Genomic DNA, 15,344 nt, shown 5'->3' on the forward strand with positions numbered 1-15,344 from the left:
ACGTCCAAGAGCCAACTAGGACGGATGTTAAGAACACTAAGTGTTTTTTTTTTTTGTGACTGACACTGTTTAACTGTAAACTCTTGCAATTTATTGTTCAACTGCTGTTCCGTTTATCACTGCATTCGCTCGAATGTCAACCAAGGTTCGAACTATAGATTGTGGTTTAAGATGCAGTACAGCAGAGAAAAGAGAACGTTGCTCTCATGAACAGAAACCGCGGAACACTGATGGATACAGTACGCCTTGATTGCTGGCTATTTAGTTCATAACGTGCGAAGGAACAAGTTTGCGCAAAAGACGAGGGACAAGGTAGAAAGGAACCTAGGGTGGAAACGCAACCTCTCTCTTGTTCATCACTTCGATTCTCCCACCCCTGTTATCATTTTATTCTTAGTGATTTTATGCCCTTTTTGGCTCTGATTTTAATATTTCATATTTGATTTTAACTGCGACACATGCTGATTTTGGATGACGTGTACGCTGTCTAAGTTGGATCTGTTATCTTGTGCGTACTGCTTGGTTAACCCGTTTTATCGAATTGTTTTGTTGTTCTATTTGGCATGTGATTCTTGTTACCCAGAATTGGGTGGTGCGGCTGTTGGTAGGATTGGGGTGATACCGGTGGGAGGTATACATGTGTGTTGCTATTCCATGTAAAATAAAGTTGGAAGTGCACTCGTCTTGTCCTCGAACCTTCGTCCTCGTCTTTTGCGGAACCTTGTTCCTTCGTAGTCATGGATATTGCGCATGCAGCCTGATGTGAGCTTCTTTTAATTGTATACCTGTGCACCTAATCGACGTTGCTACCTTCGAACGCACGCACGGTAATAAGAATTACCCTCAGCTCTTTAAAATTCAGGCGTGGCTCCTTTGCCGTTACTTCCTTTAACAAGGCCCTCACGATAAAAACATCACAGCTTGCGCTTTGTAAATAAACTGTGCAACTGTTTTGAACAAAACGAGATTCGAGGGTAACGCTAATGTTGTCCATTTCTATTCGATGTTCGCCACCCTGTTTGCCCAGCATTTATTCTTTATATTTACTGATTCATTGATTGTGGGGTTTAACTCGCCGACGCAACGCAGGCGATGAGGCGCGCCGTACTGGAGGGCTCCGGACTAATTTTGACCACCTGGGGATCTTTAACGCGCGCCGAAATCTCGTACACACTGGCGTTTTTGCTTTTCGCCTCCATCAGAAAAGCGGTCGCCGCGGCCGGGAATCGAACCCACGACCTCGTGCTCAGCAGCGCAACGCCTTAGCCACTGAGCCACCGCGGCGGTTTTTTGTTGTTGTTGTTGCTCAGCATTATGGTTGGTCAGCATTTCCAAGGCTTGCTGCCACCAAACGACATCACCGTACGTCTCCTAGTAGTATGTCGGCGTGTGTGACGCAGGGGCCTCGATGGTCGAAGAGCGCCGACTATTTTAGGTGGCTATTCAGCGCCGCCACTGAAAATGACTGAAGCTGAAGGACACCATTGTAAAGAAATAGGGTGGAAGTGTCATCGTTTACCTGCGTAAGAACCGGTGTCCTCTGTAACGATGGCTGTGCGAACAGAAAAGTTCTCTCGTGATACAGAAACAGACCACAAAAAATCGACACACGGCAGACGAAGAGCGCTCTCGTCCTGTCTATTCTTCGTCTGTCGTGTGTCGATTTTTTTCGCGCTCTTTTTCAAGGAATCTTGAGACAACTTTCTAAAGAGTGAGTTTGCTTAAGCTCTCTTGGCGGTCCGGCGCCGGCATGATAACCTCGTGGACCATGAAGAACGTTATACCCGGGCTCTGCCGTGACACTTTTGAGGGCCTGATTACAGCTCAAACTTTGCAAAATTGTGAAACGTACCTTCACTTTTCTAGTCGTTATACGCTGCTTAGACTAACAAACATGCTTCGCTCCTTGTCGATAACTAGCGTTGCTAGCAGCACGTCCTTCGTTAGCATTAGGCCACTTCGTAGTGCGGCTGCCGCCTACAGCATGCCACGCTGGGAGGCGAACTGCTTTCCGAAAGTTTGTTGCCCCGATCAAGCGAACAGAGCGCTCTAACTGCGCACCAAAGCTAGCAACCTAGACAGGGTGCTTTCGTCACCGCACATATTTTCTACATCTTTTGTTCAGCGCCCGTGGGAACGTTCTCCAAGAAAGCCATGCTCCTCTTATTTGGCAACCTGACGCCGAGGATTGTTCGCAGAGCCGTGCACCGTGCTGGAAGTTAAAATTAACATTAAAGTGCCAGCCCAAGTAGCACAAATACCGTTCGACACAAGCGATCAACACGCGGTGTTTCGTATGATAACCTTTGTACGTTATAGTCTGTACTAGATATTAGAGAGTTACAGCACAGCGGAGAACCGGTTCCAGTACGATACCCGGTAGGCGACCGGTGCTACTGCGCGTGCGCAGAGGTGTAAAAACTGGTTGTGCGCACGCGCAGGCGTACCAGGTACCGTACCGGGACCGGTTCCCCGCTCTGCTGTAACTCTCTATTTTCACCAACCGCTACAAACACGCCTCTCTGGGGATCAAAAAGCGCGTCAGCATACACAAACAAGGTCAGAACAGAGAAAGATCGCGCGCATGCAGCGGAGGCAAAAAAATGGCACGTGCGATGCTCACCTGTAGTTCGCGCACTTCCTTGTCGAGCCGCAGCCGCTCGGCCGTCTCCGCCTCGAGCATCTCGGCCGCCTGCGCCGACGCCGCCTGCTCCTGGCCCAGGTCGGCCCAGAGGTCGCTGACCTGCGACGACCGAGGACTCATCCTGGTAGACCACCACGGCTTGCCGGGACTCGTCACCCACGCCGTGGTGCTACCCACTCGCGACGAGGGCGACGGCGGCTGCTGGGCCAGCCGAGTGCGGCGGCCACTGGTGCCGACGCCGCCGCTGTGACTGCGACTGCCCACGGAGAGCCTATGGAGGGAGCCTGGGTGCACGTGCGATGACCACGCGCGCGGAGAGGTCGCGTCGTCGGCGTCCGCGGCGCTCTCGACCGACACGGAGCGCGAGCGCAGGGACGGGCCGCCGACGGCGTCCGAAGGCGTCGACGTGGCCGTGGAAGAGAGCGCCGCGTCCGAGTCCCAGCTCAGGCTGCTGGGGCGCGAGGACGCGAGGGAGTCGCGGCGAAAGCCGCCGACGCCGCATCCACTGAGGGAGCTGATGCCGCTGGTCGATGCCTCGGACACGTCCTCCGGTCCGTCCGTGGAGCCGTTGCGGCTGGCGAGCGAGGAGAGCGAGCCCTTACGAGAGCCGCTGTCCAGGCGACCGGGCGTTATGGTCACCGTCGAGCAAGAAGAACCGCGCGACGTCGGCGACGACGACTTCGGGGGAAGCGGGGACGGCGTGCGAAGGAGGATCCGGAGGTCACGGATATCCACCGTCTGCATCTTCTCCTCGCTCTTGGGCTCTTTGGAAGTGACGACGTGCTCCCGCTTTTCTTGCTTATCTGAAGTCTTGTTGTTGACGTTAGTAGAGACCACATTTTCTGTGTCGAGTTTCGATTCGCAACGCTCTTGCTCTTTCGTGGTCGTTACAGTAGAGTCAGTAGTGCAGTTGTCGGTGTGTTTTGGAACATCGGCCGGTTGTACCGACGTCGGGCTTTGCTGAACTACGCTTTGCTGCGGTGCGTTACCAGCCGAATCCCTCGGTGTCGTCACCGGAGGCGTAGCAGCGGCCACAATAGCCGATGGGACACTCGGGCCGGACAGGGGTGCTTTCCCGTCTTTAACAGAAGTGGGGGCGTTGGTCGCCGCACCGCGCGGCGTTTCCACGGTTCCGGTTTTTTCCCCTCCTTTGGAAACAGTGGAAGCGGAAGCGGCTGCTTTGGGCGGCGACTGCTGCTCGGCGACTGGCGTTGCTGGCTTGGTCTCAGCAGTTCCGCCCTCCTCCACAGTCACGGAAGTCCGGATGCGCAGGGACTGAGACTTCCGACGCGGCGGCACTACCGTCGCAGAAGAAGTCTTCTTGGGAGGAGACGCCGCTTTGCGAAGTTCCGACGCCTTGTTGTCCGCAACAAACGGCTTCTTCACATCCTCGGCGGTGGTGGTAGCCGAACACTGTTTGGAGGCGGCTGTCGTCGTGTTCTGTTTCGACACGGTCGCTTCGGGTTGGGTCGGCGTATCCGAAGTTTCCGTTTTCTTAGTCAACGTCCCGGAAGGCTTCCTCGTAATCCTCAGCGTGGTCACGGGCGCCCCGGAGCCCCGGCGGGCCGGGGTCGCCGCCGAGGAAGAGTCCCGGCGACCCAAGTCGCCGAGCGTCGTCACCACCGTGGTGCTCGCGATGCTCATGCCAGTCGTTTTGCAGGGCGAACTCCGCGGACTCTTGGTGGGAGACGAGGTCTTTCTGTCGGCGGGTGCGGCACCAGGCGTCGCCTCCTCCCCCTCTCGCTTGACGTCACGGGCGGACGTCACGCCATCTATTTCGGACGACCCGCCACCGCCGTCGTCGCCACCGCCGGCCGCCGCGGCGACCTTGGCTTTGACGCTGGACAGCCGTCGCTCGGACGGCCTGCGAAGCATGGCCTGGGAGAAGACGGGCACAGATCCTCGGCGCATGATCTCGGGCGCCGGAGGCTCTTGCTGGCGCGCCTTGAGCCTCGACAGGGGCTCGGCCACGGTCCTGGTCTGGCCCAGCTTGAGCCGGGCCTCCATGAAGGAGTTGTAGTGTCGCTCCTTCTCCACGTCCTTGGGGTCGGAGCCCCCGGAGCCGTCTGCGACCCGCGCTGCTTCCGCCGCGTCGCTATTCTGGGAGGCGGTGGGAGTGTCGCACGTCTCCTCTTTACCTTTTGTGGCAGTCCGCTGCAAGGGCGCGCTCTCGACAGGAGCGGCCCCGTCTACGGCGGCCGCCGCTTCCCCGCCGCTGCTCCCGCGGCGACAGTCGTCATTCCGTCCCCGAGTGTCGGCCGGCGAGGACGACGGGAGCTCGTCCCGCTGGCGCCCCCTGTCTTCGATGCTGGCGCTCCTGCTCCAGGTGGGAGAACGCGGCGACTGGAGGCCGTCGTCGCTGCTGACGCTGCTCCCTTTGGACAACGTCCTGACGCTGGGGGCCTTCACGGGCTTGAGCGTGTACGGGACCGTGAAGGGCATCGCTGACTCCTCCTCGAGGCGGCGGCACCTGTCCAAACAACGGTGTTCCGGAGAACTTGCCTCGTCGGCAGTTACAGCAGTTGTCGTCGTCGTCGGACGCTAATCTCTTCGCCGCACATGTCCAGAATAGCCCGCGGTCGTTGTTCGTCGAGAGAAAGGTCGTTGTCGTCGTAGTCGTCGTTTCTCGGAAGCCGGAAGACCGCGCTCTCGTTCTCGGAAGGACGGCAGGAAAGGAGGCGATAAATGGCCGCGGATAAAGGGTTCCGGAAGACAGGGGGGTAGGGAGGTTAGTTTCGGGATGACGGATGTTTATACAGCCATACGGAAAAGGCGACTCAGCGCCACTGTCTGAAGCGAATCCCCTTCCCCAGCCCCAAATATATTTCTTCTAAAGGCGTGCCAGAACCTTGTTTCTCCCGTTACCCAACTCAAGACAAATTAGAAGTAACACAGCCACAATAAGCAAGTGAGTAGAGCAACCGAGTAAGTGCGCGCGATTTTTAAGTGTTAGCAGCGAGCAGAAAGCGCGATTTTTAAGTGTTAGCAGCGAGCAGAAAGCAAAGTATGCAAATTATCGGGACTAGAAATATATCACCGCTTTCCCCGCAGAACAAGAGCCCGACTTATCGCTTCGTCGCTTCCAGGGAGGACTACAGGAGGGGAGTCGCTGGCTCACACAAGCAGCGTATCCTTCCGTCGCTATCGTGGGCGTTCGAACCACCACCGCGCACGCACTACAGCAGCAGGTGTCGAAGCCGAGGCCGGTGCGCGAGAGAGCGAGCACTGCAGACACGCCGACTGCCTCGCGGCGCAGCAGGGGGTATGGGTTTCAGGCGCGGCCCGACCCGGGACTGAAGCCGCGCGAGAGACGGGGCCGCCGGGAGGGGGGAAGGAACCCACGCTGGGTGCAAGAAACGGCGGCGGCGGCGGCAAAAGGGCTGAGCCAGCAGCGTCACCGGGCGGAGACCTCGATCGGCCGAAGCAAGACCGACGAGACAGGTGACGTCCCGGCCAGGGGTCGGCGGGGGATTAGCAAACAGAAGCGGCAGGCGGCGGGAAAAAAAGAGGGAAAAAAAATCGCTAACGCGGCAAAAGTGGACACCCAAGGCGGCGGATGTTGGCGGAGAAACAAAGTTTGGAGAGCGACGGCGACGCGGAGGAAAGAAAAACGTGCGAAGATTGCGAAGCCGGGGAGTTGCATCCACCCAAAGCGAAGGAAAGCGGCGACAGAAGGTAAAGGAAGGAAGTAAAAAAGAAAAGGCGATGACACGGCTTGGCTTGGCAGTGGCAAGGCCGCTCGTCCGTCCTACAGAAGACCGTCTCGTCCGTCTAGCCGCGGTCACAGCGCGGGTGGAGGGTGCGGACTCTCCCCCAGGCCCCGGGAGAGGGAGACCACATAGACGGCGCTTGCCGGTGCTGAGGGAGGCACAGGGCCGCGGTACGGGGACTGAGCCCCTCCGAAAGCGCGGCTGCCCCCCTCCTCCCATCGCCTCTCATCTTGGCCCGTGTCCCGTAGAGCGGAAGGTAACGGCAGACCTCTCTCTCCCCCCCCTCTCTCTTCACTTCCCCACCCAGACACAGCGTTCCCTCTGCTTCCACGGAGGGGGGCGGTCAAGCTATTTCCGTGGCCCGGGCCGGGGGCTTGAACTGCGCCCCTTCTCTCCCAGAAGGAGATGGTTTCCGTTTCCGTATAAAGAGCGTTCTGCCGTCGCCCGCCGAAGTTGCCGTCGATAGGCGATAGGAGAACATCGGGGTGTACGCGGACGCCGCCAACCAGCGTGCCTTCTCTCGTTTAGAGCAATGCCATTCATTTCCACCGGCGCCATTGGCGGCTCAGCGCGAAGGCGTTTGAGCACGCTGCATATCAGGGAGCGCCGATTCGTACGGCTAGCATTTAACAAGGCCAATATATACCTATGTCACGCGGCAAATCTAACGACATTTAGGGCGAATGGCATTACCCGTGAATGCCCCTAATATAGCAGTACACGGAGATACTAAGTGACATTCGGCGCGAATATTGGCACTCGGTGATTAAATACCCTCGGGGAACACGTTCGCATTAGCTCCGCAACCAAGCGAGAAGCCTCCGCAGCAGCGGTCCGTCACTAAACAAGGAAGTTCAATATTAAACTGTAGAACACTGTGCCTAAAGAGTGCCAGTAAATCAATATTCTTCTCTGCGCGTTGCTTTTATACAAAACAAGCAACACCTTTGCGAAGCTCCGCCATGTTTGTTGCCATCCAGGTACGGGTTTGTTGCTCCCTTATCTCGGAGTGTGATGTAAATGTCACCTTGAACGGAGCTGCACTTTTTTTCCTTTAAAAACATCGTTTTTCCGTCAAAAATGAAAGATCTAAAAACTTAATGAAAGCATTTACATGATTACCGTGTAATTTTGCGAGTTTCCTAATCATTGCTACATGCTATCACTATCAAATAACATTTATTTCGCTGTGTAGACCTGCACGACCAAATGTAGGGTCATTTGTAGCTAATGCCATTCGCTCTGGATGACATTAAATTTGCCCCTGGTTGATTGTAAGGTTTAACGCGGCGACGCAACGCAGGCGATGAGGCGCATCGTAGTGGAGTGCTCCGGATTAATTTTGACCACCTGGGTATCTTAAACGTGCGCGAAATCTCGTACACACGGGCGTTATGAGCAAGTAAAACAGCAGCGGCAGTGACGGACGTAGACAGACAGGATTCGGACAAAAAACGCAACAAGGGAAAAAGATATTATCGCTTGAGACCCCCGGAAAACGGGCAATACTTCATTAAACGTGTCACACTTGCCAGCATAACCTGCAGCCCAAGAGGAACACGCGGAAAAAAAGAATGGAAAAAGAAGAACCGAGTAAATGAATTTTCAGGAAAGTGCGCTACAGGTAACCAAAGGACACAGCGCGGACAAAAGCAGTAACACGCGCAGTCTGTGTTGGCTTAGTAACTCCAGAAAAAACCCGCCCCGAACTGTAGTTCACTCCCTAAAAAAGATGCTACCATATAAGCTTAGAAACTGTGGTTTGATTCCTCTGTCATAGGAATCGGCAAAACATGAAAGTGAAATATGCAGCGAAATCTGCAGCTGAGCATGATTTGCGGGTACGCGGCCGCCTTGTGGGTGTGCTTGGCGAGCGAAGTCCTGCTGGCGGGTAGCTTCGGCAAAGGTGTACTGGCGTGATTTCCGTGACGGATATGACGTCAGTGAAATCTTGGTGTATCCCGGCATAAAACACTTTCGCGTTAAAATATAAAACCCGAAAACGAACAACCCAAAGTATAACGTATTCTTTAGTACCAAAAGTTGCTTCCCAGCAAGAAATTAAGCCCCTGTGTGCAGGGGTGCACCTTTTACAGGCCGCTTGCTTCGTTGTATTGGCGTCATTTCCGTGACGGATATGACGTCAGTGACATCTTGGTGTATCGCGGAATAAAACACTGTCATGTTATAATTGACCTAGCTAAAACAAGAAGCAGTTGTACTTATCACAGGCTCACATTTCCCACACCAAATTCTGCCTAACGTGACATGCCGGATCGTCTGATTGACGGCATCATAGCCTCATAAACGCTCGCTTTGCGCGCTTGACTGTGCCGAAAAGCGGGTGGCTCGCCTATTGTAGGCATCTGTAAGCTACTAGCGGTTACAAAAAAAAAACGTGTACACTGCACCCAAACCACTCCGATCTGGCAGTCATCAGTAAAGCAAACAATAGTGCAAAAAGAATGCCAGTACAGTCAAAGCACGATCTAACGAAACCCGCTCTTACGAACTTCCCGATCTAACGAACAAATTCGGATTCCCCCGCAGGGGCCTATACTGCTCAATGGTTTTACGAACTCGAACTAACGAAATAGATTAACCGTTAATCCCGATTTAACGAAATATTTCGCGAAACACACCCATTAAAAAGGACCAATTTCGAGTGTATATTTCGTACGAACGCCACGAAGTTTTGTGCGCGACGTCAGAAAAAAAACGAGGCATCTCGTTTTGTTGTTACGGAGCTCTACAAGATAAACTCGGCAGTTCTGTGGCCGCAGACCACGGCCTCGAAAGGAAATTGAAAGGAAAGGGTCCCATCATCCGTGCCACTTCATCTGGAATCGTCGAAGAAAAGTAACCTCAAGAGACCACCCCACACGAGAAGTTGAAGGCAGCCCTGTTTACGTGGTTCGATGATAGCATTTATTTATTTATTTATTTATTTATTTATTTATTTATTTATTTATTTATTTTATTTATTTATTTATTTATTTATTTATTTATTTATTTATTTATTTATTTATTTATTTATTTATTTATTTATTTATTTATTTGTTTATTTATTTATTGTAGGGTTTAACGCGCCGAAGCAACGCAGGCGATGAGGCGCGCCGTAGTGGACGGCTCCGAATTAATTTTGACCGCCTGGAGATCTTTAACGTGCGCCGAAATCTCGTACACACGGGCATTTTTGCTTTTCGCCTCCATCAGAAAAGCGGCCGCCGCGGCCGGGAATCGAACCCGCGACCTGGTGCTCAGAAGCGCAAGTTCGATCATATGAGAGCCAAGAACGTTCCGCTCAGCGGGGAAGTGGTACAACAAAAAGCGCTGTCTTTCGCGCGTCAGCTGTGGTGTGACTTCAGGGCAAGCCCCGCCTGTGTTATTTTCACCGCGGACTTTAGACTGCTAAATTAGCGGCGGGCGAGCGCCGCGGCCGCTGCAATTGCGAGGCCATGGTAGCTGCTGGTTGCGCCTCCCTTTACACATCGAATTTATGGAGTCAACGGCGTGAAATATGACAGTCCCGATTTTACGAAGTTCTCCACTTAGCGAAATATTTCATGGTTCCCAGCGACTTCGTTAGATCGGGTTTCAACTCTATAAGCACCCATTCTATACGTACATGTACACGGTGAACAGGCAGAATCGAGTTTTCCCTCTAATATACTAATGATGGCCCCCCAAAAAATAAACAACCTGGGAATACAAACGGCCGTTGCTCAACTCGGTGTATCCATCCCTTCTGATGAGTGCAGTACTCCTTTTAAATCTCGGATGCAACAAAACGTGTGATTGGTACACGCCGGTGCCAACACATTCTTCGAGTCCGAAACCTTTTTTTCTTTGTGCCAACTCCAATGCCGTCAAGCGCCTAAATTACCGCTTTCCGCTCTTCTCAGGGTCGCTTCGGCATCTCGAGGCAAATTTCTCGTTCATGCGCAAGCATTTTCAGACGACTCGACTCCGAAATGTGCCCGCGCGTAACGCGTGACACCATGTACTACACGGGTATATATGCCATCCATATGGGTAATTATCAAAAAGACCTCAGGGCCTCCAATGAAAAAAAAAAACTATCTGTAGGCGCATGTGTGTGGATATGACCACCCCTGGCAACTTCCACTCGAGAATTCATACGCGAGTTTTTCAGCAGTACGGGCTCGTTCACTAAACACCGGCAGAATTCACCGGGACGGGACGCCTTAGCACATGGCGAACGTGCTGACGAGGTCTACACCAGAGCAGACCACCCAGTGGAGACGACCTTCACAGCGGCCTCCACGGCCGCTCGAGCGAGCGATTCAAAACAGCAGCCGCAAACAGGAGCGGCGGCAGGGGAGACGTTTGCGCGACGTCGACTCTATTAAAAGTACACGCGCACGCACACCCCAATACCTCTCGAGTTAGCTAGGGAAGAACCGTCTCAAAGGAATCATTTTCGTCGACGCGCAGGAATGAACGCCCATCACTATTTTCAGCGGAATCTCATTATGGATCGTGAGAGCGCCACGTATACAAGTGGACCTCCTCAGTGGTCTGAGCCTTATGATTGGGATCTTACGAGTCCCACGAAAAAGTGTGTACTTAGGAGTGGACTGACTCTTGTGAGTGGTAACTTGATGCCTTTCACTATTCTCTAATGCACGCCGGCGTAGAACAGGTAATCGGTGGTAACCGAGAACACGGGCCGAAGTACGCAGGTTCGATCCCGGCAGCGGTGGCCGCTTTTTAGACGGAGGCGAAAAGCGAAAACGACAGCGTGTCGAGATTTCGCCGCCCGTTAAAGGTACAGGTACTGATTTTTGTGGAGTGCATATCGTCTAGCTCATATGAAAGCCGGCGTTTTATAAACTGGGGTTACCGCAAAGAATTTCTAAATAAACAAGCCGAAATAATTTTAATTCTGCGCTAAAATTTCTGAAGCCTGAAAGGTGGCCACACGTAAACGTGACACAACGTTGCGTGTCCAAGCAACTCCGTCTAGTTCAACGCGTGATTCAAAAACCGTATGAAGGAATAAGAAAAAGGTTGCACATTACTGTTGTTTTAGCCGAGGGCAAGCCTTCAACTACGTCTTGTAATCTCACGCGCAGTTAAAGACAGTTAAAAGTGTGTTGCCGCACGGCTCGCTGTCGCGGTTGCCAGCATTCCTTTTTGTCGGGACACGTGTGGCAGGTAGATCTAAAAATTCCGATTTCACGAGTTCCAGAGCGCTATCAGCAAAACCGTTTCGGTTTAAGGTGTTTTAAGTGATGCCCTTTCATTTGGAATAAAGAAAATATACTCGACAAAAATCGGTCGTCTGTTTCTTTAAGCATCCGCAGGTGGACAAAATAACACCCCGCATAACAGCGGCGGAACCGGCTTTATAAGAAATTTACGCCAACTTTTTAAGTAAAGATCACTTTAGCGGCCCGGCTTGTCGTCGCAGCTCGTCCGCGGTCACGCTACCTAGCCACCGCAGTGGCGGCATTACGCACCAAAACAGAGGCTTCCAAAAGATGCCCGCTTGTCCCTCGATTCAACCTTCCGGCCTGGGGTTACGAGTATAGTTAAACAAGAGGTTTATACATGCATTACCGTTCAAACTCCTGGAAACGTTGGCACTTGTCATACATGTTCCCATTATTTAGCGCAAAGAAAACTGCAGGTACATTTGAGGCAAAATATATGCAGTTAACCGGCCATCCCCACCCCGTCCATTTCGTTGCGAATGCTCATAGGGTTGGTCTTTACGATAATAAGCAAGAAAAGGTGGCCGCGGAAGAAAAAAATCGACGCTTTCAAAAACGCGTTCAAAATGGCGCGGAAACGTTCCAGCATGTGCGAGATGAAAGGAAGCACAAAAAGAACAGACCTCCCACTCGTGCGATTCCAGGCAGAACAGGATACAAAAGTTTAAAAGATGCGAGCTGTCTCAGGCAGAGGGCGCGCGAGTGCTGCGAAGGCGGGAAAATTGAATTGCATTGAACAAACCTCTGTTCAATTCATCAAGAGAGGAGGGAGACAGAGTGGAAAACCATGAGGAGTGGCAGCAAAGAACGAACGGCGCCACTGCCCGTATGACAAATCACTGCTCTGCACTTCTTACAGCTTTCACGTTCAGAGGAACTGCTTCAACATTTTAACCCGAAAGTGTTTTATTACGGGAGACACCAAGATTTTACTGACGTCATATCTCAAACTACGCCCGTACAACGAAGCGAGCGGCCTGTAAAGGGTGCACCCCTGCACACAGAGTCTTCTTGCGGGGAAGCAACCTTTAGCACTAAAAAGTACGTTATACTCAGGGTTGTTCGTTTTCGGGTTTTATATCTTAACACGAAAGTATTTTATGCCGCGATACCCCCCGGATTTCACAGACGTCATATCCGCCATGGAAATGACGCCAGTACACCTTTGCCGAAGCGACCCGCCAGCAGGACGTCGCTCACCAAGCACTCCCACAAGACAGTCGCCGACCCGCAAATCATGCCCAGCTGCAGATTTCGTTGCACATTTCACTTTCGTGCTATGACAGAGGAATCAGCCACAGTTTCTTCTTTTTTCTGACATTCGCGCATACAAGGCGTCGCAGCCGATAAGATCGTAGGAGCCACTACAGATTCGAAATGCCGGAAGCGGGAAACAACGCCGAATCCGGCTTCTTCGCTCAGTGGGCTGCTAAATGCCTTCTCACTTAAAAAAAAACATGATAGCTTCAAGAACCGTCATTGTTCTCGATCATCTCAACACGAACGTTTGTTAGCGTACTGGCAAGGTCGTCATGCTGCGCATTTCTACTAGTGTAAAAAAAACGTTCCCGGGTGGTACACGTGACCACGGCACATTTTCTGCAAAAAAACTACGACTGCAACTTCGAGAAGCTTGGTTTTTCCGTTAATGCAACAAGAAAACTATTTCCAGTAATGTTAGACCAAATGAGCCACCATCAACCTGCACCGTCATCAAGACCACAAGTTACGTCGGCTGGACACTCTAGCCCCTCTCTTTCCGCGACGAACCGCGTTGGCTTCAATAAGGGGATTCGGTTCGCTTTCTCCGAGAAACGCAGCGTTCACCTTGGCCGACTCCCTACTCAGCCGAGAAGGCGATTCTTCGCAGAAAGCCGGAACTTGAAAGCAGCGGCGCTCAATTTAAAGAGAAAAAAGTACACTTTAACACAAAAACCGAAATCTGGCGGAAACACGTGGGCACAGGCGTCAACCACGGCACCAGGAGCGTCGTTGAAGGAAACATGACGGAAGCGCGTGGCAAAAATAAAACGCTCGTGCACCACGAAGCCAACCCCCCCCCCCCCCCGGGGTGTGCGCGGAGCTTGCCAGAACGCAACCAGGCGCAACGCCTGGCAAAAGGGATGGATTAGGAGTGTTACGACCTATAATTAGCGCGTCGGATTCGTCGCGATGAGTCAGGAAGAGTTGTGCCGCGACCAGGTCCCACGTGCGCAGTAGACAAAATCAAAGTTACCGCGAGTTTTGTTTTTTGTTCCGTAAATCAAACAAAGCTTTCGCGAACACCTAAGCAAATCGTACGGTTTGTGAATGCGCCTTGCTTCTGCCTCGCGTTGTCAAACGGCCTCGTCCACTTGCCGCTTGAGACGCTTTGCTTGCCGGACCGCTTCCGCTTGAACGCGTCGTAATAGCTTATACCTGACTATGCTTAGTGCGTAGACGGCGATGGTGAATTTCAATGCCTTTCTATTTGTTCGTTCAGCTACGTTCGTTCATTCCCTTGCCTCAGCTAAGGTGTACCTGCATAAACGGGCACCCGAATTCTCTGCTGGCAAGATTAAGCTCACGCTGTGCAGCGTCTCGCGCTGTGGAACGCTTCCCAGACACGTGGGTCAGGAGCCGTCTCCCTGCTTCCGACACCGTCCCCAACGTATACACCGCACCGGCTTTTTGTGTTCAGTGATTTATTGAATGCTTCGGCGTCAGTGATAGCAGTGACTGTGTTGCATGTTGACCGTGTTGCCCGCATTCTCCAAAGCGGCTCTAACAGACCGTGCCAGACTTCTGGGGAAGGTCGCTACGGAGGACACGAGTGGACGAATAGGTGAAACCGCACGCGCGGTTACGCACCCTTCGCCCGAGTATGCACACCGGGGGTGAATTATGGTTTGTCAATTCCATGTCCCTTTTAAATTGTCCACTTTGAGTGAGCCCTGATTGGCCGAAAGCAGATGACCCGGATGTGACGCAGCACAAGCAATGCGGGATGTCGGGTTCTGTGCACCTCATTGGTGAGACGCCTCGCAGGCGCTAGTACGTCACGACTGAAATGGGCGCGAAATGAACATTTTTGAAGCGGACACTATTCAGGATCTTGCTTGGTAACAGCGCAAATAAAACAGGACACAAAAGGAAGAAGGAACGGACACAGCGCTGACTTACAACTGAAATTTTATTGCGGTTGCCAGCGGTTTTGTAGGAACACTGGCAATAACAACAAAAAGGAAAAAGTAGAAAAGGAGAAGGAAAAAAAAAAGTTTTTATACATGATAACATGAAAGGAATAGATACATCACGTATTCCTTGGCGTGTCACGATCAGAATTTTGGGAAGGCATAAAACTCACAGTGGTCATGACGAAACGAGATAAGTACAAATGACATAACAAAAATCATGGTCGCAATCGAACCGTGGGACAGGCCTAAGTAATCTTCATTTACCGGGAGGGGTGCGCTGCGCCAAGTACTGACACTCCTTATCTGAGAGGGAGATAGATGGAGTGCTTACGCATTGTTGTCCTAACTTTAAGATTTCGTTGGCTTCTAAAATTTCCCGAACGATTTGGTTGTCATGCTTCCCTATCACTATGCTCTGATCCAGTGCCGGCTGACATTTGGAAACACAATCGCGGCAATGTTTGGCGAGATGACCACTGAACGCTTTGGAAACGTTATAGTGGTGCTCCCTTAATCTTTCATTGAGACATCGACCGGTTTGGCCTACAAGTCAGCGCTGTGTCCGTTCCTTCTT

General features: G+C 52.3%; 1 protein-coding gene across 3 annotated transcripts in view; it reads right to left on the minus strand.

The window, feature by feature from the left end:
* Positions 1-15,344, minus strand: part of LOC144146767 (unconventional myosin-XVIIIa-like) — a 198,370-nt gene that overhangs the window by 40,104 nt on the left and 142,922 nt on the right. For all 3 annotated transcript variants that reach the window (XM_077678699.1, XM_077678696.1, XM_077678697.1), the window contains exon 21: positions 2,624-2,743. In XM_077678699.1, the coding sequence (XP_077534825.1) occupies positions 2,624-2,743 (120 nt within the window). The remainder of the gene's footprint in view (positions 1-2,623; positions 2,744-15,344) is intronic.

This window comes from Haemaphysalis longicornis, unplaced genomic scaffold (genome assembly GCF_048455015.1).
Source record: "Haemaphysalis longicornis isolate Haplotype H1 unplaced genomic scaffold, Haemaphysalis longicornis Haplotype H1 scaffold_7, whole genome shotgun sequence".
Lineage (NCBI taxonomy): Eukaryota > Metazoa > Arthropoda > Arachnida > Ixodida > Ixodidae > Haemaphysalis > Haemaphysalis longicornis.